Genomic DNA, 20,095 nt, shown 5'->3' on the forward strand with positions numbered 1-20,095 from the left:
GTCACCTACATAGCTAAACGCCGGCATGCATAATAGTAGGGGAGGACGTTACCTTTCTTTTACTACAGCGCTGCGCAATACAGTTAAATCCTGAAGAAAATTCCGACAAGCGTTAAGCAAGATCACATAGTGCCCTAACTATTCAGAAATGCTTGAACACGTACATTTTAACAGTATCTTTGAGGAAAAACTTGGAGACAGCGGAGGAGGCATAATTTGGTGTGAAATTTTAATGAAACAGGCTCACGAGTACGGTTGTCTCGAACAAAAAAAAAGTACATACGATGAACTAGTGCGCTAGAGCGCGTGCTTGTCGCCCACAACACTTTCCATCCTCAATAGACTTCGTCAGTCGTTGATATCGGCGGCCACGCTGCTGGGTTCGCCGACGCTGTCGTCGGACATGAATGTCTCGTGGAGCCGCGTGGACGAGGGCCGCTTGCGTCGCAGGGGCGACAGAGGAGCAATAGTGATCTGGATCTCGGGCCGCGCCTTGGCCAGGTACTGACGTAGGATTGAGTGGCTCATCTTGTCCGCCGGTGTAGCGTCCACGTGCGTCAGCACGTCCCCGGGAAACAGGTTCTGGCCCACAGTCTGCACACGCACGTCCTTGGCGCGCTGCGAACGCCACCAAGTGTGCTCGCCATTTTTATGCATCGAAGAGGGCTCTTGCGTTCCCTACGGTGCATGGAGCGAGTCTGGGACTTAAGCTCGGCACAGCGCAACGCTCCTCACGTACTAAATCATACAATTCTTGCGAAATTTAGGATGCCAGTCGTGCGTCCGCATCAGCGTGCCAGTGCTGTTATTGTGCACGAATGTGATGCTCCTCCCAATTCCGTGCTAATCTGTTTCACGATAGCGGAAGCTATAGAGCCGGCACACTGAGTACCGCGACTTCACTACAGACTGAGCAGACCATCATCTGATACGAAAGATACACACAGCGTATAGACAATTTGCACCAGAACTCATGGATTGGATGACGCCAGTTGCATATGGTTCCATTCCATTGCGACATTCTTTCAAAATCTGGTAAAACGACTTGCTTCATGGACCACCGAGATCACAGAGTAGCGTTAAGTTGGCTGTCGGGGCACGTAGCCGTGCCTCTGGGAGTGATATACAGTTCTGTGCGGTAAACAAGGCGGTGTTTTCACATACAAGGCAACAACGGAGAAAGCTTACGCACAGGACACATAAGACTATACAAATGAGCTTATGTCGTACCTGTGTCCGGGACTTGTGTTCGCAGATGCAATTTCGTGAAAAGGTGAACGTGTGAATGGGGCTCGGCTCGTTGGTATGACTCCAGCACAGGTATGTGGCTTTATCGACGGGTCGCTAATTGCACCTAAGTCAATGATTAATCGAACTCATCGCTCTTTTTTTTCTTATTATTCGGTGGGTCTGCATGAACTAGCATACTTTGCCACGACTATTCATTTTATGATCCACTGACGCGAACATCCGTAGGTGTTGTTCATTCTCCGCTTTCAAAATTTTGAGTAAGAGCTGTGTGGAGAGTGTGAAGCCTGCATATGCATTTTTTTTCTCTGAAATTATGCACATAAGTGTACAGTCGGTTTCACTGCGATCTAGTTTAGGCTGTGTAGCCATACGACCGCAGTTCGGCGACTCGCGCAGTAGCGTGTATAGACGAGCAAGGGACACCGGCGTTTTCAAGGCCCTCTGCAAGATTAAAGTACTCCGGCACTAGAAGTTGCATGCGCAAGGTACCTCAACGCGTCTCTGACACAATGGTCTGGAGCACAGCATTGCCTACACCCCTGGACATCGCAAGCCGCGCCGTTAAACAAATAGTTTGTTTGCTACGTTTGCTGCGCCGTTGCAGACTTCGGTGCACGCTCTCGTCGCGAAGCTACTCATTTTGCCTCTGCATTTTGATTGGAGCAGTCCTTAATATTGCTTGCGTCTAGAAAAGGAGACAATCCAGTCGCGGCGAGACTTGGAACACTCACACAAATGCTTCATTAGAAAGCCCCCGTAAATCCCAAAGCCAAACTTCATGCACTAGGTGCAACGAGAAAAACCAGTCGCAGAGCCCCCTGCATTAAAGTAACATACGCACAAGCCTATCCTCCAAATAGTGAGTGGTGGAACGTTTTCCTGTCCGTAGAGATAGACTAAACTGGAGGCATCGTATAAATGATTTATTCGAATGTCTGCTAGAATATTCACCTTCAAAACAGGTCGTGGTTCACCGTTTTGTATTTCCCAAAACTGCGAAGAAAAATGGATCTGGATGTCAACCGCTTCTTGTCACTCCTAATGACCATAAATGCTGTGGAGGTGCATAGTCAACGTGAGTCTGCAATATTTTTACATACCCATACGTAAAATTCTGCACATTTTGTTTAATTTCCCCACTACTACCAGGGCTGGGCAAATATACTTTGCAATTGTATCATGATACGATACAACATACTCGGACGACAAGTACTTGAGGTACAGATACAACATACTACTGCAATTATTGTATCCGATACGATACTTTCGATTTGTATGTTAAGATGCTTAGAAACATTCGCAAATTTCTTATTATAGGTCTACGTGTATAACCTAGATACAAACGCGTAAACACAACAACGTTTGCTTGGAAATTTCTCAGCTCCGACCGACCTTGTTTCATTTGAATTAGATAATTATGATTATGATGATGATGATGGTGGTGGTGGTGGTGGTCCTCTGTCATGACTCGCACTCACTGAGGGGGATAGGCCAAGAATGGGGCGGCAGGAGGTAGCTAGATTTAAAAAATTAAATTATGGTGTTTTACGTGTCAAAACCACTTTCTGATTATGAGGCACGCCGTAGTGGGGGACTCCGGAAATTTCGACTACCTGGGGTTCTTTAACGTGCACCTAAATCTAAGTACACGGGTGTTTTCGCATTTCACCCCTATCGAAATGCGGCCGCCGTGGCCGGGATTCGATCCCGCGACCTCGTGCTCAGCAGCCTAACACCATAGCCACTGAGCAACCACGGCGGGTAGGTAGCTAGATAAAAGTCTTATTTGAAAACGATAAACGCAAAGTAAAACAAATACAAAAATAAGATGTTGCAATAACTAGACTAGTATGCGAGCGAGCATTCAGACTAACTGAAAGGTGAATGTTAAAGGAGGCTACAATCAAGAAGAGAAATAATGTTATTAAAAAGTTAGGAGCAACCAATTTAGACGAAATTAATGCAAATTTGATATGTACAAGAAAGATACAATAATTAACTAGGTAATCATTTTGTTTCAGCTAAATAATCAAATACTGCTGAACAAACGTCTTTGACTACAGCCTAGTGTCGAGGTCCCAATTGGTAATACTTCTATACTTAATCCTAATCGAATTTTGCAGAAAAGCTTTCGTCTTTCTTGCTCAAAGTATAATATTTTCATTCTCAAACCATTTATTCGGGTTGCTTTAGGTGCTTAACGTGAAAGATCCTTATACGCTGCGCTGTGAGCGGTTTTTGCTTGTCGCTTTTCTATTTGATGGGAGTCACGGCGCCGCTTGCCGACTAACCTGTGGGTCGCCATCTAACTACAAGAACGTCAATAAGAAGCCTCTGCACGATGACGCTAATACTACTGTGGAGTTTTACCTTGCCCGGAAATGTATTAGCATTTACGCAATACTGTTTACGCGCATACCTCATGGCCTTCCCTCGCGGGAAGGCCCTCGCGGAAAGGTAAAAGAAAGTCGTTGCCTTTAGTTTTATTCAGCTGGCTTAGTGGCAGCAGTATCAGACTGACAAACGGAATTCAGCCAAAGTTTCATAGCTTTACACGGTGATGTTGCGATAGCAGTATCTTGTACCTAAAGATACACAATAGATTCTTCGATGTATCGGAAATACAGATACTGATACACGTCTTGCCAGACGATTCATGATACAGATACAACATGCCCAAAGAGTATCTCGGATAGCACCTAAGGTACATGAACCTTCGACACTGCCCAGCACTGGCTACTACAATGCACGGCGCACCGCTATGTTTACCACTAGTTAAGCTAAAATTCTTAAATTTGGAATTCTTGCGATGACACAACGAGTAGCGGATATCTCTATGTACGACCAATGACTGAATTTAATCAGCGAGCAGTCGGAGAGGTAACATAACTTTGCTGGAATCAAACCAGCAAGGTCTGAAATTTGTGAAACTCGAATATTGTCATGGAAAAAATAAAGATTATGAATAAAGGGATCTACCTTGGAACCATAGGAGACCAACGAATTCTTTTTTTTTTAATGTGCACGTCACAGGAAGTAGTAATTTTTATGTGCTTCCAATGAAAAGTCAGTGAGAAACGGCCGATAAGCTTGACAGTTCTTAAACAACTTCCTTGAAGTCGTGAAGCAGACATCTACCGTACCCGTCCGGCGAAACATGCTTGATTTCTTTTTGTCCTGTTCCTCCCATCACGCATTGCGCACTTCTTATCTGGCGTACTTAACAATTGCTGGAGTTCAAGCTGGCGTACACCTGTCGACCGTGACTCTAGATAGCATGAGACCTAAGTATATGTTTTCAATTCTGAGCAAGCACACTGTCGATGAAGTTTTGCCATTGGCACGTACGTATACGGTAGATAAGAGTATCAGCCAATTTCATCAATTTGTTTGGCTCTAACTTCGTTCAACAATGCATCACGTGCACAATAGATTGTATTCTCTAAAACAAACATCCCGACATATATGTTTGTGCTTCATACTTAAGGTTACCGCAAAAAGGCGCAGGCAAAAAAAGGAAGTAACATCACGCCTAAAATACGATCGAACGTTCCGGAGTAGGATGTGAGGTCCACATACGCTTTCTGCCCGAAGACTGAACACTTCGCTGCTTCGGCGACAATCGCAACCCAGGGGTGCCGACACGCTTATAAAATTAAGAACACGTACGATATCCAGCCAACCGAACAGACGGCCAACCGTCCATACGAATTTGAATGCATGCTACATGTGGCAATCTCGACATTGTGAAATTGCGCCATATTGTCGAATGCGCCATCGCGTTAGCTTTGACTGGCTCACACGGTTTCCACGACCTCTCTGACGCCGCCATTGCAGAATTCGAGAATATGGTGGGATTTGAGAGTGTCCAGAAGGGCACTTCTGTAGACTGATACGCGCGCGTACTCTGGGCACCTTGGGCGAACACCTCCTATGCATGGTGTCCCACATATCTTGAGTCAAGAATTTAAAAATGAAAGGCGCGTCGGAAGCGAATTGAACCGAACGCATACTATTCGCAATAGCCCATAGTAACGAAGATAATTTTTTTGTTTTCCCCATAACTCACTAGTTAATTATGTTTAATTACCCAACGTTTCTTTTATTGGCTGAGGACCCCAAGTATGATAGGCAGATTTGTAGAGCACCTTCAGAAACCACCGATCGAGTTCTTTCCTTTACCATACGTCTCACGTAGTCCTTTTTTTTCCGGGTTGCAAAGAAAGCCCGCGAGTTATGAAAAAAGCCACGTGGCGGAGTGCTTGCGCAGTGGTAGCGTGCTGCTCTCAAACATGCGTTCGATGAACAAGGCCGGCACCCGTCGGATGACGCCGAAAATGCATGCTGCTGGCCGAGCGCCGCCAATGCCCTGCTGCTTCGCCGTCGACAGTCACGGTGCAGTCGACCGGTGCAGTTTCTGAAGATGCTCTACAAATCTGCCTAGCCAATAATTAAACAGCTGGGTAATTAAACTTGATTAGTGAGTTGTGCGGAAAACAAAAATAGTTGTCTGAGTTACTATAGGCTATTGCGAATAGTATGCGTTCGGTTCAATTCGCGTCCGACACGCCTTTTATTTTTAAATTCTTGGCTCAAGTTATGTGGGACACCCTGTAAATATAACTAACAGCCTGCTCCTTTGCTGCGTGACTTCACACGGGTCACTTTTCGTTGTCCGGCAGTAAACGAGGAGACAAGGCGCCGGAACACGTCTTTTTGTGATCATGGCATATGTCGTCCCTAGGCTACTTCGGCGTGTGCTGTGTGCAGTCGACGTTGCAGTCACTGTATGGCTGCACGTGCTACTGCCCTGCGAAACGTGGAGGAGGCCACAAGCCATGGCACTGAAGTGTTCTGTGCCAGACTGCCGCATAAACTAAACCCCAACGAGCCGCAGGTACCCGTGTTCTCCTTCCCCAAGGAAGGAAGCCGCTGTCATAAGTGGTTACCGGTAATACGGCGGAATGAATATGAAGTAAATACGAATACGAATTAAATATGAATACGAATTAAACAAGAATTTAAAGCTTTGAAAGATGCATCAGAACGTGACCTTAGGAACGAGATCCGGGAGGTGCCCAATGAGCAACGCCAAATGAGTAAGAGTATTGACTTTTTGCATGAGTCAATCGAGGAAATGAGACCAAAGCTTGATTCTGAGCTCTCAAAGAATGCAAGTCAGGCAAAGGAAAATGACGAAGTGCGCGCTAAAATGTGCTGCTCTGGAAAAAAAAAGCAGGTGAACTTGAAAGGCGACTCACGCATTCGGAGCAGTACTCACGAATCGCTAATCTGGAAATACAGGGCGTCGTAAAGAAAGAAAATGAGGACCTTGCCTCTACTTTGTCTGATATAGGCACTGCATTGCATGAGCCTACCAGTTCATCTGACGTTGAGTATTGTCACCGTGTTCCAACACGCAACCCGGATAAAACAAACATTGTCGTTTAGTTTAAATCTAGAGCTAAACGTGACGCCACCTTGAAGAAAGCAAAGACAAGAATCACGAACAGAGACCTACGAGTGGAATCTACATGCCCCGTTTTCGTCAACGAACATTTGTGCCCAGCGCTAAAGAAGCTGCTTTGCATGGCAGTGAAAAGGAAATATGAGCATAAATGGGGGGGAGGGGGAAATCTGTGTGGACCAGCAACGGGAAAATCTATGCAAGGGAAAGTGATACCTCTGATGCTGTGAAAATATCGGAAGAACCTGATCTTGCTAGGATTACGTCTGCTGTTTATGACGTGACTGGGAACACTCACTAAAATTGCCATGGAATACTGTATCACGATTTCATCTTACCGCATTATTTACAATTACACTCTAACTCTAGCATTTCCGTTCTACACTTGAATGCTCGATCTGCAGGCAACAAACAAGAAATTATTAGTAATTTTTTAAAATCTGCTTTCTTTCAAGTTCGATATCATTATGCTAACCGAAACATGGTATCATGACAGCAGTGCTCGGCTGTGGCTTGATGGCTATGGTGATTGCGTTTTAAATCGAACTGGTAGGCGAGGAGGGGGTGTAGCAATCTATGTCTCGTCGGGATGGAATTGTGAAGTATCAGAATTTTCTAAAACAACAAACCACTACGAAATTTTAACGCTTAAGCATTACTCCGATTTAATTTCAGTCGTATATCGCCCGCCAAATGGAAATATTTTTGGCTTTCTAAATTTCTTTGATAATTTACTCAAATATGTATCTGCTAACGAATTTCGACTTGTCTGCGGGGAAGACACTAACATAAATCTTCTTGAAAATACTGCTGCTACGCTGGATTTTACTAACAGACTTAGCTGTGCGGGATTTGTGAACCTAATTAGCACACCAACTCGAGTTACATTGTCTTCATCTACATGTCTTGACATTCTTATCACGAATATTGACACTGTCGTAGAGCATATATACTGGAACAGTAACGTCGGACGTGAGTGATCACTGTCTTGTGTTCATGACATATCGTGTCAATGTGAGAAAAAGTTGTTCAGAGTCAAATGTGTTTACTATACAAGATATAACTGATAGAAATATGGATCTTTTTAAACGCACAGCTTGCAATTATGACTGGTCTTTCCTATACGAAAGAAGCGATGTAAATGTCGCGTATTCCAAGTTTATTTCAGCGTTTATACAAATCTACAGCCCACATTTTCATTTCAAGAAGATTAAGCAATCCAAAAAAAAATAAGAAAACCCTGGATTACACAGGAACCTTTTAAAATGATAAAACACAAAAATAAACTGTACCATAGATTTCTTGCAACACGTTCGCCTGAAATGCTGACAGTAGTTAAAAAGCAGAGAAACAAACTAAATACGGAACTTAGACGCGCTAAGAATGCTTATCATGAGCATCTGTTTGCAAACGCCACTGGTAAACATCCTGAAACCTTGTGGAGCATTGTCAATAAGGTTCTTGGCCGCGAAAAGCATTCTACCTCACCAGACAAGATAATCTATAATAACAATGAAATTTCAGGTTTAGCACTCGCAAACCATTTAAATAAGTGCTTTGAAAGTATAACCGTGCCAAAGCAAACTCGGCTTGATACGTCATCGTTTCTCTCCGTTTGTAACAGCTTATTTTTCAATCCCACTAGTGAATTTGAGGTATTTAGCACTATCATGAACCTTAAAAATAGCAAAGCTCTTGACATTGATGATATCCAAATAAAACCTATAAAGTATGTTTTAGGATACATCCCTCCCGCTTTAACGCATATATTTAATCTAGCTTTACAGTCTGGGGTGTTTCCAGAAAAGATGAAAATGAGTAGGGTAACTGTACTTTTTAAAGGAGGCAACAGTAGCGACGTGTCAAATTACAGACCCATCTCAATCATCTCAGTATTTTCCAAAGGATTAGAAAAGATTTTTTCTCGCTTATCAAACTTTCTCGACAGACAAGACATTCTATATAGTGCTTTGTTCGGCTTTCGTCAAGACAGGTCAACCGAAACTGCTTTGCTCACACTCAAGGAACATATACTAAAAAACATAGAAAGAAATCTCTTCACATTGGCATTATTCATTGATTTCAGTAAGGCTTTCGATTGCATAAATCATAAAATTTTGCTATGGAAATCATCACAGAATGGCATTAGAGGCACTCCTTTAGCATTATTTGAGTCTTACCTTACTAATCGAAAACAATCCGTATACATAAAACACGAGAAGACAAGTTTTCTTCCTTTACTAAATGGCGTGCCACAAGGGAGCGTACTAGGTCCTATGCTTTTTTACCTCTACATTAACGACATTACTGATATTGATACAACTGTAAAATTTATCGTGCATGCCGATGACACTAATCTTCTCATTTCTGCTCCGAATTCCCAAAAATTAACGGAAAAATGTAACTATCTACTCACTAAGCTATCTGAATGGTTAGTCGCTAATTGCCTAAAAATAAACCCTACGAAAACTAAAGTAATGTTATTTCGCGCAAAAAATAAAGTTATTATTAATCAAACTTTAGTGTGTGCTGGTAAAGAACTGAAAATTGTGGACGAACATAAAATATTAGGCGTCACTTTTTCTTCGCGCCTTACTTGGGATAAACACATTGAAAATATATGCACAAAAATGTCTGCAATCACAGGCGTTCTGTCTCGATATCGGCGTCTTCTTCCAACCACAGCAAAACTGAACATTTATTATGCCTTATTTTTTTCTCATTTAAATTATTGTAGCTTAGTGTGGGCGACTACAGGAAAGACAAATATTAGGAAAATCCTTTCTTTGCAAAAGGAAATGATTCGGCACATTGACCACATGGGTTATCTGGAGACAACGCGGCCTGCGTTCTTAAAGCATAAAATTATAAAAATAGAATATTTCTACACTTTTCGCCTTCTAAATTCATCTTATTCCTCAAATACTGCCTTCAAAAATTTTGCAGCGTCTAGTGCATCTTTGGCACCAAAATTGAATTCTTCCAATACAAGAAATAGTGATACGTGGTATGTTCCGTGGTTTCGTAATAAATATAGCCTACAGTCATTAAAACATAATCCACCACATATTTTAAATAAATATAAAGGTACATATACCTTTTCATCCAAGGAACTGCGAATGCATTTTGTAAACATGTGATCAGTGATCGTTTATCGTTCTTCAGAGAACTGTACGTGTTACTGACTTTGTAACCCAAACACATGTATTTCTATCTTCTGATGTATCGAATGTTTCGTCATTTTTAGTCTGTATTGTCTAGTCTCTATATCAGAGCGAATTGTATTAGCTTTGTTAGTAACCCTTACACACATACTTCCATTTTTCTGAAGTATCAAATATGTTCTTTCTCTTAGTCTCTATATTATTTTCGGTTTTTGTTATTGTGCATTTATGTAATTAATTTATTCTGAGTGTCTAACAATGTTACGATTTTGATGCAACCACTATGTATGCCTTGTAACGGACCATCGGCCTAGTCAAGCAGTTTTCCAACAGCTTTTAGCCTTTGGTATCCACCAGAACACTTGTAGTTCCGGAAATAAATTGAATTGAAAAAAACTGGGCAGCTATACAAACATACGGAAAGTTAGTAAAAGGTAAAACGGCCATTTATTTTTAAAAAATCGTGCTGCTGTCCGCTAACCGCATCCTTGTCAGCTTTTATTGACAGCGTTTCTCTTTCTTTCTCTTACGTTCTAAAACACGCTGCCGATAGTGTGCATAGCTTTGTCTAATGCCAAAAGCGACATTATGGCTTGAAAGTACGTATATGTATAGCGGTTTAAGCTTACCATAATATATTTTCTCGTGGAACAACGAACGCTAGGCTTTGATTGACGCGAATAAAGAAAGGAAGTGTCCAAAACTGCTGTTGACGCCACTTTAGTCGTTCTTGAGCCCACGACATAATAGGCACATCTCGCTATTTCGCTCGAGTGTAATATACAGAAACAAAATAGGTGTTCGCAGTTGTCTCTAACTCATATTGTGCTATGCTTGGAAGTCGTGTTTCTCTGCGATAAATGGTGATAAAACGCCAGAACAATAATTTCATGTTCTTGCGGGTATGCGCTCGGTATTTCGAGAAGTTCACCAGGCCCAACACCCCATCCACGACCCTGCCGAGTCATTTCTTGCTGCAATCCAGTCGCTTGCTAAGTAATAAATAAAAAAAGCCGCCTTTAGCTATCGACGACTGTCAAAGAAAACTACGGCTTTTTGATTCATTTTCACTTGTTAGCGCTACTGCGATATGAGGTACGCGTGGCTACGATCATTTCGATTTACAGCATGTTCAATGTATAGCGAGATTGTACAGCGGTCTCCTTCGCCAACGGGGACGTCGTGATTGCTAAATGTGTGCGTATGGAGAAAAAAAAGAACAGCAAGCAAAAAGGGGCGTGATCGCTCGCGGCTCGAAGAAGTATACCGCCGCGCAATATTTCCAGCCGCGACAAGCGTCGGACTATACGGTGGTGACGTCACCGTCGGAGCAAGTCTAGGAGGTGTTTCTTGGGCACGCTCTCCATGATTTGTGTTCAAATGTTGCGAGTGGTCGTAATCTTCGGGATCCACGCTGTGATTTCCGCGCAGGTATTGGTGCAGGGGCGCGTTAGAATGATGAGCGAGCGCGGCTGGGCTCGACAGTCGTAAACCTGGGCCATCAGCGAGTGGGCTGTGAGCGAGTGGGCCACGTGCCAGCAGCACCGAGGCTGGAAACATGGACTGCTAGTGAAGAACGGGTACATGCATGTGCGGGAAAGTGTTAAAACAAGCGAGCCGTTTCTGCGAGCGCTTTAATTATGGAGCCCAGTACACGTACCTGCACAATATGCAGACGGCCGAAAGCCTTTTGCTGCTGATCCCAGGTTTTTGCCTCGAACGTCGTGAAACCATACCACGCCCCTTTGCGGCACCCGGCTCGCACGAGAGACAGGGTTAGCGTCTGTCGGCCACATGACTGAAGGATGTTGTTCATGTCCTGCCTGCAAATAGAGCATTTAAAAAAGAATTGTCTTTTTACTGGACGCCTCAAAAGTTCGTATACAGAGAGGTGTCGGTTCTTCGACATTGTCAGAAGTACTTTCTTTGTTCTCCACTCATTGTGATGGTTTCTATGCGATAACTGCAGTTAGCTTTTATATATATATATATATATATATATATATATATATATATATATATATATATATATATATATATATATATATATATATATGTGTGTGTGTGTGTGTGTGTGTGTGTGTGTGTGTGTGTGTGTGTGTGTGTGTGTGTGTGTGTGTGTTTTCGCACACACAGTGGCATCTATGAGCCGATGGCCCGAATAAACTTTCGGTCTCCTGTCTTTGGGGGGGGGGGGGGGGGGGGGGGCAGTCGCATTGCCCGGAATAGAAGTGATTTTTGTGCGTTCAATGTGCATAACGTTCCTTTCTCGTTTTTAAATAAAATAAAGCACCCTGCCCAAAATACATGTGTATAATTTCCCTGGCATTTTGCGGCGATGTTGGTTGATAAAATTCTCATTAGCTATAGCGGAAACGTGTAGGAAACATTCCGACTTCATCAGCGGCCGTCCTGTCGTATGTGACCCTTACGCCTTCGTAATTAGCGTGTATAGGAATAAAAAATTAGCGAGTCTTCCAAGGGCTTACATTGCGACCAGTACGCATACCCAGTAATTCTGGACATTTGTTCAGTTTCCTTTTTAGCCACCACGTGGCCTATCGACCTTAAGGAATTGAAATTCGCGACATGACGTATGCCATGACGCACAGCTAGAGAAAACAATAAAAAGAAGCACACCATGAGACTGTTGCTTCACCTCGGCACTCGGAAACGAGTGCGCTTGTATATCAACCTTATCTCGAAGACGACCAGCTACTTGCTCGACTGGCAGTGAATCGACGATTTTGCTAGGCGCCTGGCCAGACAGCCCGTCAGCATCGCGGATGAGATGTCCCGCCGAGATAACTGCTCCTGCGGAGCTTCCGGCAGCTTTTTTATTATTATTGGTTTACTTATTTTTTGTGCACCACTGCAGCCACGGGCTTGCGCATAGCCAGCGTTATCTTTCGTGGGTTGCCTATAGAACCGGCGTGAAGTATTAAGAGGAAGCTTTAGCTCGGGCCCAACTCCGACGCGGCCTATTCAAATACATGTAAAACGCAAAAACGTTTTTATGAGATAACCCCTGGACCGATTTTGATGAAATTTGTCGCATTTGAAAGAGAAAGTTAAATTCTAGTGACTGTTGGAAGCGGAATTTCGATTTAGGGCTTGAATTTTCTTAAAATGATTTTCAAATATTTGACCGTTCGAAAAAAATAGAAGCACGAAGTTTACAAATTCATAACTCTGCATCAAGAACCGATATCGCGGTTCTGTAAACGGCATCTATTAGATCATTCAAAGCGGACAAATTCAATATGTCATTTTACATCTTATGTGAATTAGTTACGTTGGTTACAACGGTTTTGCAAAAGTTCTATTTTCCTAGGATTACATTTTTTTATATTCATGTGTAACATATTAATTTTGTCCGCTTTAGATGTACTATTAGATGCAATTCACAGAATTGTATTGTAATTTTTAGTGGTTGAGTTACAGAGTTGTAAACTTGATAGTTTCGTTTTCTGAAAATTTTCGATTTTTGCCAATTTTTAATAAGAATAGACGACCTAACTCAACAATTCGAAACCAACAGTCACTAGATTTTAAGTTTGTCTTTTCAATGCAACAAACCTCGCCATATTTGGTGCAGTGGTTGCCGAGAAAAACGAATTCTCCTTTTACATGTATTTAGATAGGAGCACTCGAGCTAAAGCTTCCTCTTAAGAGGAAGCTTTAGCTCGGGCCTGTATCTCCGATGCCGGCTCCTCAAATACATGCAAAATACATGCAAATGAGAATTGTTGCACCTGAGAGAAAGTTCAATCACAGTGGTTGCAGCAAACAGAATTTTGATTTAGGCCATGGCATTTTTTTGCGAGATTTGCCGGGAATCGGTAAATCTGAAAAAAAAACAATAGAAATACGACGTTTACAAATTCGTAACTTAGGATCAAATACAAATACCGCATTTCTATAAACTGCAACCGTTGGAGCATCTAAATCAGACAATTCTGATTATGAATGTATGACTGATGCGAATTTGCTACAACGTTTGAGGACGTTTAGCAAATGTCATGTTCAGAAATTAGTGGTATCTTTCAGGGTGGCGTAGCATATATCATTTTTGTCCTCTTTTTGATGAACTATTAGGTGCAGCTGACATAATTGCGATATGGTTTTTAGTTCCTGAAGCACAGAGTTGTATACTTCAAGCAACCCCCGGAAGACGAGTTCTAGTTTCGATTTCAAGGAACATGCGCGCTCCAAGTGGTTGGCGGACATCCTAACTTATTTTTGTTTTTTTTTTAGAATTTTAAATCGGGCGAAGCGCGGGCAGTGGTTGTCTTTGTGTGTGCGTCGAGCTTACCACCACTCGCCCTTGCCACTTGATCATCATCACCATCATCATCAGCCTGGTTACGCCCACTGCAGGGCAAAGACCTCTCCCATACTTCAACTACTCCGGTCATGTACTAATTGTGGCCATGTTGTCACTGTAAACTTCTTAATCTCATCCACCAACCTAACTTTCTGCCGCCCCCTGCTGCGCTTACCTTCACTTGGAATCCAGTCCGTAACCCTTAATGACCATTCGTTATCTTCCCTCCTCATTACATGTCCTGCCCACGCCCCCCCCCCCATTTCTTTTTCTTGATTTCAACTAAGATGTCATTAACTCGCGTTTGTTCCCTAACCCAATCTGCTCTTTTCTTATCCCTCAACGTTACACCCACCATTCTTCTTTACATAGCTCGTTGCGTCGTACTCAATTTAAGCAGAACCCTTTTCGTCAGCATCCAGGTTTCTGCCCCATACGTGAGTACTGGCAAGACACAGCTGTTACACACTTTTCTCTTGAGAGATAGTGGCAACCTGCTGTTTATGGTGTGAGAATGCCTGCCAAACGCACCCCAGCCCATTCTTATTTTTCTGATTATTTCCGTCTCATCATCCGGATCCGCAGTCACTACCTGTCCTAAGTAGATGTATTCCATTACCACTTCCAGTGCCTCACTACCTATCGTAAACTGCTGTTCTCTTCCGTGACTATTAAACATTACTTTAGTTTTCTGCAGATTAATTTTTCGACCCACCCTTCCGCTTTGCCTATCTAGGTCAGTGAGCGTGCATTGCAATTGGTCCCCTGAGTTACTAAGCACGGCAATATCGGCGAATCGCATGTTACTAAGGTATTCTCCATTAACTCTGATGCCCACTTCTTCCCAATCCAGGTCTCTGAATACCTCCTGTAAACACGCTGTGAATAGCATTGGAGAGATCGTATCTCCCTGTCTGACGCCTTTCTTTATTGGGATTTTGTTGCTTTCTTTGTGGAGGACTACGGCGGCTGTGGAGCCGCTATAGATATCTTCCAGTATTTTTACATACGGCTCGTCTACACGCTGATTCCGTAATGCCTCCATGACTGCTGAGGTTTCGACTTAATCAAACACTTTCTCGTAATCAATGAAAGCTTCATATAAGGGTTGGTTATATTCCGCACATTTCTCTATCACCTGATTGATAGTGTGAATATGGTCTATTGTTGAGTAGCCTTTACGGAATCCTGCCTGGTCCTTTGGTTGACAGAAGTCTAAGGTGTTCCTGATTCTATTTGCGATTACCTTGGTAAATACTTTGTAGGCAACAGACAGTAAGCTGATCGGTCTATAATTCTTCAAGTCTTTGGTGTCCCCTTTCTTATGGATTAGGATTATGTTAGCGTTCTTCCAAGATTCCGGTATGCTCGAGGTCATGAGGCATTGCGTATACAGGGCAAGGTAAATATACCTGGTAGCCAAGCTTCCATAGGAGCCCATACGTTCAAAACATGGCGGTCCATCGGCGGTTCATGGGGCTTAGCGCCATCTGTATGTGGTGGGAACACTTCCGGCGGAAGAAAAAATAATGTGACGCCATGTCCGTTAAAAGCAGAAGTGACGTCATTTTGTTTCCGAAGGCGCGAAATTTCTTTTGTTGGCCTGCTTTTGGAGCTATATATTCAAATGCCCCGCCATTCGACTTGATGGGGTTTCGAGCTTTCAGCGCGGAAAGCGATGCAGGAAAAGCCAGCCGTACAGTTGTCGAAATCCCACCCCTGCACAGAACATACTTTCTTTGGAGGCCTACGAAAGCTTTAGGTGTAGAGTGTTGATCCTATCGTCGGGCACCAAGCCCGTCGGCCGGCGCACGAGAACTACTACACAATTATCTGGCGGTCGTAACTGACTACTTTTGACCGAACAGATTAAGAAGCGATGAAGCTATCCGCGTCACCAAATGCAGACAAACTTCGACAAGCAAGAAAGCACAAACAGTGAGGGGGGTTTATTTGAACAGGTGAACTTTATGAGCGCGCCTTTCTGCACATTTCAAGATGTGCATTGCATTGCGAGTGATAGTGGCGTCAACGCCCCTTCTAACGATGGGAGCTGAAAACAAATGCATCTATTAACAATATGGAATAAACTTGTGTTTTCTTAACTCGTCACAAATATATAAAATTGACCAGGTATTTTATTTTCGTTGCATGAATCTAACTGTGTCTCGCTTGAATTAATAGAACGCTTTTTTCTTTCCTAACGTTTGTTCCCTCCAAACATGGTCGCGCTTCAATCGCTGCTCCCATAACTCCCCTTGCTGATGTCGGTGACAATCTGTACTGAACCGCTTTTCGCCCGAAGCTTCGCGACCTATTTGGATCGGGCTGCTGAGCACGAGGTCGCGGGATCGAATCCCGGCCACGGCGGCCGCATTTCGATGGGGGCGAAATGCGAAAACACCCGTGTACTTAGATTTAGGTGCACGTTAAGGAACCCCAGATGGTCGAAATTTCTGGAGTCCTCCACTACGGCGTGCCTTATAATCAGAAAGTGGCTTTGGCAGGTAAAACCCCATAATTTTTTATTATTTAGATCGACCTTGTACAGGGTGGCCAGTTTTTCTGGAACAATCTGCCCACCATCCTTCAACAAATCTGCTGTTCAACAAATCTGCCGCTCGCTCAGCGAAATCAAAAGTCGGATCGCGCTTGGTCATCTGCTTCGGTTGTCGTCCCAAGTATGAAGTTGGGAAAGATAAGACAGATAAGCTTGATCAGGCGTGCAACGAACGGAAGATGCAGGAAACCAGGTCAACCAAGCATTATAGGAAGATGCGTAAATGGGGGATCACATTTGTTGGGCGGCTCTGTGGTGTTCTAACATCGGGAATTCCAGTTCTGCGAAGTTTTTCAGTTTTCCCCATAAGAGCAGGTAAGCAGAAGTACTTCACTTTATTTTCTGAGCAGGTATTCATTTTGCATGAGTAAACCACTTCTGTGCAAGCCTGAGTGGACTGACATAGGATGAGTGTCGCTCGACCCATTCCTCAAGACGGCAGCCCATCTGCTGTCGGTGAAATGCTTGTACTGAAGGCCTTAAGTGCGTGTTCGTTTTTATTGCTCAGTTACTTTGCTTTAGGCTCAGCTTCCGTGTGTTAAGTTCTTGAGTATTATAGACAGGGTGCAATGTTATTTGTTTTGCCGGCAAAATGTATCTTTAATAATACCTGTAATACAAGTATAAACTATTTAATGCTGAATAAATACGAACTGGTAATAACCCTTACGATGAAGAGTGCTATTATGTTTTTTTAATGAATGGTTGATTCCTTGCGTTGATGTGTTAAAATAGTGTCCTAATACTCGCCGTGCTTTTCTATATGTACGAACATGACGCAAAGTATGACGACAGGCAAATTATATGCGTTTGTAAGCGCTATAGAAATATGCTTCCTCATTCAGCATGCAGTTCAAATAATGAGAGCAATTATAGGGTACTTCCTGTTCATGCAGATGCATATAGCCAGATTAAAATTAGGTGGGTCCTTAGTTTTCATACTGTCAATGAAATACATGTCTTGTATTCTACCTTCTCTCTGTAAGCCACAATATGTGTCGCCGTCTTAAAATACGTGATAGTCAAGTTTCGTGTGACCAGCCCGTGATGGTAAATTTTCGCATTCGTTTAGATCTTCCGGAATTTATGTTCGCTCATTAGGTGCAAATTTCAGTTGGGAATGAAAATTGCTTCTGCAGATTGACACTTTCGCAGTGCGTGGAGGCCAGTCTCTTTCCAGCACGGAATGTGCAAATAAAAACAAATACGTTCAACTTGCGTTGAGTTTTTGCTGACTGAGAAATCGGCCTGCTTTAGTTGATCCACTTCACAGCACACGAACAAAATTAACAATTAGTGGTGCCGGAAAGTTTTCTTTATGCTACCTACCACTATATATGTGGACTAGTTGAACTGTAGCTCTAAACTTAACCACAAGTTAGGAATATCAAAGCGACTGCTTTCCCGAAATGTTCACGTATTAAAACATAGCTCAAAACTTTGCGTGCATATGATTTTCCAAAGTATGAACACTTGAACCCCATTTCCTCCACATTAAAAGCCAGTGTCACTTCTTGTCCAAAGACGCTTTAAAATATGAGTATAGCCCCTGCATAAAGCCGCAAATATCCGATGCACTTAAACTTTGAACGTACATTTCACGTAACCTGCACAATTTACAAATATATGAAGTTGTTGCCTAGTTCAACTGACCAAGGAGAATGGGGATGTCTACTGCGTGCTTCGTATTAAGTATGAAAATAGGGTAAAATGCAGTATTCACTAATTACCTGCAGAGCTCGTATTTAAGCCAAAGAATGCTGAGTTGGTGCTGCAGTGAAGTCACTGAAAATTTCTTTCGTTATGCTGGTGCCATCAGCATACCTCATGGCTGATGACACCAAGTAAAGCTTCCTCTTAAGAGGAAGCTTTAGCTCGAGCCCAACTCCAACGCGGCCTATTCAAATGCATGTGAAACGCAGAAACGCTTTTCGGAAATAACCCCTGGGCCGATTTTAATGACATTTGCGGCATTTGAGAGAAAAAGTTAAATTTACGGTCTGTTGGAAGGGGAATTTCGATATGGTCTTGAACCTGTTAAAAGGAATTTTCAAAAATTCGTAAGCTTGCAAAAAAAAATACGAAGTTTACAAATTCCTAGCTGTGCACCTAGAACAGATATCGCAGTTCTGTAAATGCTGTGGGGGTCCTCTCACACCCGTGCTCTTGGGACAAAGGAACGACAACACAGTAGTGCAAACAATCACAAGGGCATTTATTGCACCTTTCATAAATCAATGCCTGCTAGCCGAGCTGCTATCCACAAAACATGCCGATGGGCGCGCGACAAATCTAGAAGTCTGACTCACCGCGACCGGAAGCGAGCGAATTTGTTCGCCCCATGCTGGATCCCAAGGCCTGGTCGTTCGCGTGTATGGTCACGCGAATCGTGGCGCATTCGAGGGCGGCCACGCGAGGCGGTCTCGCAGAAGCATGGGTCGGCGCGCACGCGGGATACGTCCCCGCCGCGCGCCGACCCGCCGGGGAAGAGGGTCGCTGCACGTGCGGCACGACCGTCCCGCTTGGTGTCTCGAACCCAACAGCCCGAGCGCCTTGTCTCCCGACGCCCGAGTAACCCCGCAGCGGCGCGACGCTCGCGCCATCTCTCGCACCGCGCTTGTACCACTCCAACCGCCGCGGGCGAAGCCGCCCTGCAGGAGACGAGCCATGCGGGAAAACTAGATCTCAGGGGAGGCGTGAGAGTCACGCATCCCCACATCCCCCCAACCTTAAATCACTACATATTCCGGCGAGACATGTGACACGGTCTAACATCAAACTGTGCTTCGCAAACAAGGTAGAACATTAAACAGTGGTCGCGCCGAAGAAATGTCCGCACGCTGTCCATAACATGCGAGCCGACATTGTCCTTGGGTGCACCGCTGGCGTCCGCCGGTCACAGCGGCAGCTTTGCAGACTCGACGGCACGATGCCAGGCCAGGACTCCGGAGACGACGACGCAATAGTCGGTACGAACAAGCGTCGCTCGCGCCGACGCGCCCTGCTGGGAAGAGCCGCCGTAGCTGTCGGTGACCGCCGGCCCTTTTGTCCGCCGCCGAGGGTTGTGAGCTGGATGCGGGAGGCCGCCGAAGTCGCTGCGCCGAACTGGCCACAGCATCACCATCGCCCGGGGTGGCTCGGTCGTAGTCCGGGGCAGCAGCGCAGACGATGTGCAGGTGACAGCAAACCAGGGGTGACTCCAATCACGCTGCGTAAACTCAACACACTCGGCAAACACTAAAGTAGTGCAAGGGAGAGGAATTATGCATGCGCATCGCCCACGTGGTACGATGTTCAACTCGGCTAGCAAAAGGTCGGGCAGCTAC

The 20,095-nt window shown here is 44.0% G+C and overlaps 1 protein-coding gene across 1 annotated transcript in view; it reads right to left on the reverse strand.

The window, feature by feature from the left end:
• Window positions 1-227: 227 nt before the first annotated feature.
• LOC142572054 (uncharacterized) overlaps window positions 228-20,095 on the reverse strand; it is a 57,768-nt gene continuing 37,900 nt past the window's right edge. The window contains exons 17-18 of the mRNA XM_075680871.1: window positions 11,543-11,705; window positions 228-618 (exon numbers count right to left, since the gene is read on the reverse strand). Of these exons, the coding sequence (XP_075536986.1) occupies window positions 349-618; window positions 11,543-11,705 (433 nt within the window). The 3' untranslated portion in view covers window positions 228-348. The remainder of the gene's footprint in view (window positions 619-11,542; window positions 11,706-20,095) is intronic.

The sequence above is a fragment of the Dermacentor variabilis genome, chromosome 1 (assembly GCF_050947875.1).
Source record: "Dermacentor variabilis isolate Ectoservices chromosome 1, ASM5094787v1, whole genome shotgun sequence".
Taxonomy (NCBI): Eukaryota; Metazoa; Arthropoda; class Arachnida; order Ixodida; family Ixodidae; genus Dermacentor; species Dermacentor variabilis.